Genomic DNA, 3,192 nt, shown 5'->3' on the forward strand with positions numbered 1-3,192 from the left:
TTTTTACTAGTTGTATATTTAAATGGCCATCAGAGACAAAAATACTAATTAGGACAGAATAGAAACAGGATGACGGCGATCTACAGAAGCAACTTTAATTGCCGTGACCGCGTTTCAAGCAAGAAGTCCCAGAACGGAATTATGAGAAGGGGTCATCCTCCACCGTTTCTAGCTGGCCCGATCAGTACTGTGAATTTCCTTCTTGGCACAAACATTGTAAACAGACAGCACTCTCCCAGGGCACTCTGATCCATCCACAAGGCTGTCCAATTATCCCTGTTATACTTGAGAAATTCGGGGGTCGTTTTCTTCTTGTGTCCCTAAAGATGGTGGGGGGAAAGGAAGCATCCATTTTTTAAAATCTGTCAATCAATAGAGATTCGCACAAGACTACTCACGTGCAATTCCTGCTTCTTGAGATCTTCTATGTCTGGGAGCTGTCTGGTCGTGAACTCAATCCTGGCTGTGATGCTGTTGATAATTAATTTAATGCTCGGGTAGTCCTTGATGAATGAAATATTATTCACAGAGGGCTGGTGATGATGCTCTTTCATGTCACTTGGGTTTTCACCGTCCGTCAAGCTGGGATTGCTGGGGAAGGCTCCGTAATGGAAAGGCGATGAGATGAGAAGCTCTTGGTGGGCCCCAGAAAGGATGTAGGAGGCCATCACCAGGGTCATTATTATCAATCCAAAAACAAGGCTGCATCGCTTTCCCTTCTTGAAACGCAACAACCCGCCCCAGCTCTCGCTCCCCTCAGCCCTCACTTCGAGAACAGCAAGCAAGTTCATCTGTTTACCGTCCACACGGAACACTATTTTGTTCTCTCCCTTGCACGTGGGGCACTCCTGGCAGCAGTGCTGGGGGCCTCCCTGGCAGCCAATCCGCTGTTTGTGTGTGTCGTCTGGTGACAACTGTATGCAGCAGTTAACGCAGTGCCTCATGGTAACACCCGTGGGCGGCCGGCCCACCGAGCCATGGGCAAGGAGTCGGGTGCGTGCAGGTCGTGCTGCGGAACTCTAATGACGTCTTGTGATTACATGAGATGGTCGGAAGGCACAAGCAGCAGCAACAAATATAAAAATGAGCAAGTGCCAAAGCACGCAAGAACGAGGAAAGGCTTTCTTTGGTTCGACTCCAAGAGAAAACTCAAGGACGTGATGGCCGATCGTCATGTTCTGCCCGCGCCGCTGCAGCTGCTGGAAAAGCCACAAGTTCAGGAGCAATCCCGCCGGTCCTTCAGGTTTTCCCCATGGCACAAAACGAAGTGGAAGAATTCTCGCCGGAGAATGTGGAAGCACCCAAGACATTGGCAGATATCATGGTCTCAGTGAGGGATGGACTGGCACACCGTCCATGGAGATGCCCATGGAAATTGCTTCTTCTACATCCCGTGTTCCTTTGAAATGTTTCCTCTTTGGGGGGAGCAGAATCTTTCAAATGTCAGATTGCCTAAACGACAAAGAAAAGAGGTTTTATTACATTATGTAATAATAGCTATAACCCAAGGGCCATCTTCCAAAGAGAGGATTTTGAAGTTTCAGCCAAGCCTGCTTGGTAGTAAGCAAGTCGTAGAAAACCGTATAGAATTAAGGGAGAGGTTTCAGAGCCTTAGTGCTTGGCTTTGGGGTTCGAACTCTGCCACCAAATGTGGCCCCAACACCGGCAGCACTGGCACCACGTCAAACACCTCATATTTTGCACAACTCACCTGTCCTCTAATGCCTCTACCTGACAGAGCGAAATTACTGGATCCCGCACTCTCGGGACATTGCAATCATTCTGGGATTCACGCGTGGCCGCTGACTATGAACTTGAGGGATGATTTGAAATCAGCGCTTTTAAGTCAATGAAAAATTCAAGAAGGAGGATAGTTAGGTTGGAAACAGACAGAGGAAGTAATGTTGTTTTCTCTCTCAATAACACCAACAGTCTCTTACCTAGAGCTAACCTTTATTATCAGTTTAGGAAGCAAAAGTTAATGAAAACTTAGAAACACTGAAACGATTCTCTTTTTCAGCAGAGCATATCATGTAAAACATCATCTGAGTCTCAGTTATTAAGCAATTAAATCCAATATGCAATATTCCCCCGAGTAACATAACACTTTAGACCTGAAGTCGTTTTTCACTTTCATCATCTTGGGGAAAACAAGACTCTTAAAAATCCAGTAATAAAGTCCTGTGGTTATAAAACATATAACCTGGATGACATGTCTTTGGAGTTGTAAGAATTGCGGTGACAGACCACTGCTAACTAGCTACATGACCTTAAGCAAACCATAGAAATAAACCCTCTACGTTCCGGTTTCCTCATCAGTAAAATTAGTGTAGAAGAGACCCTCCCGTATAAGTTTATAAAAGTACTAAATTACTGCATGTAAAGAGTTTGCATGATGTCTACACATATTTAGCATCCCCTAAAAGGTGGATAACAACAATATGAGCATTATCAACGACTATTATTACTACCATGATTTTTAATCGTCAGTGAATGCCAAGAACATCTGAAATGGAATAAAAGATGGGAGATCTCATCACATGGTTTTTCCTTAGCACCCTTGGGTGCTAAGGAAAACAATCTTTACTGCCCCAGAGAAGGTGGTATTAACTAACCCTGCATTAAAAGCCTTCTTATATTGGCTGAAGGGTTGAACAATCAAAACCCACTAACAGAAACATTCCCTTCCCTTGGACCAAAAAGCCCATGTTTTATCAAAATTCATTGAGCAAGAAATAGCTAAGCAGTGTTTCCTTAAATGTCTTCTACACAATGTCCTGTATATTGTCAATAAGCGTCCCGTGCTTAACTTATCGGTGAAGGCTGAGGCGTGGGCCAGGGCAGTTCTGAGAAGAACGGAGGGGTGGGGGCTGGGGGAGCAAACTGCTCTGGCACCAGGCGACATCTCAGGCCCTGCTGTCCCTGAGAACAGTTGGACGGACACGTCAGAACCTCAAGGCTCAGACCGATGTTTTGAACTTGTCACCACCCCTGAGCCATCTCTTGGTACAAATCATTCTTCCAAACCAAAGAAACAACAGACGAGCTCCTGGAGTTGGCAACCCCATTACTAAGCCAAGGAAACATCGTTTTACACTTGAACGACAAGGCTCCAACCAGGATCCTGGTGGGGGGCCAGTTCCCGCCCTCTGTTTCTCTGGCTGCAAAAGCCCTAATTAGATTTTTTTTTTT

At 45.5% G+C, this 3,192-nt stretch overlaps 1 protein-coding gene across 1 annotated transcript in view; it reads right to left on the reverse strand.

The window, feature by feature from the left end:
• CHST15 (carbohydrate sulfotransferase 15) overlaps positions 1–3,192 on the reverse strand; it is a 72,804-nt gene that overhangs the window by 29,687 nt on the left and 39,925 nt on the right. The window contains exon 2 of the mRNA XM_023533766.1: positions 367–1,452. Within this exon, the coding sequence (XP_023389534.1) occupies positions 367–944 (578 nt within the window). The 5' untranslated portion in view covers positions 945–1,452. The remainder of the gene's footprint in view (positions 1–366; positions 1,453–3,192) is intronic.

The sequence above is a fragment of the Pteropus vampyrus genome, unplaced genomic scaffold (assembly GCF_000151845.1).
Source record: "Pteropus vampyrus isolate Shadow unplaced genomic scaffold, Pvam_2.0 Scaffold111, whole genome shotgun sequence".
Lineage (NCBI taxonomy): Eukaryota > Metazoa > Chordata > Mammalia > Chiroptera > Pteropodidae > Pteropus > Pteropus vampyrus.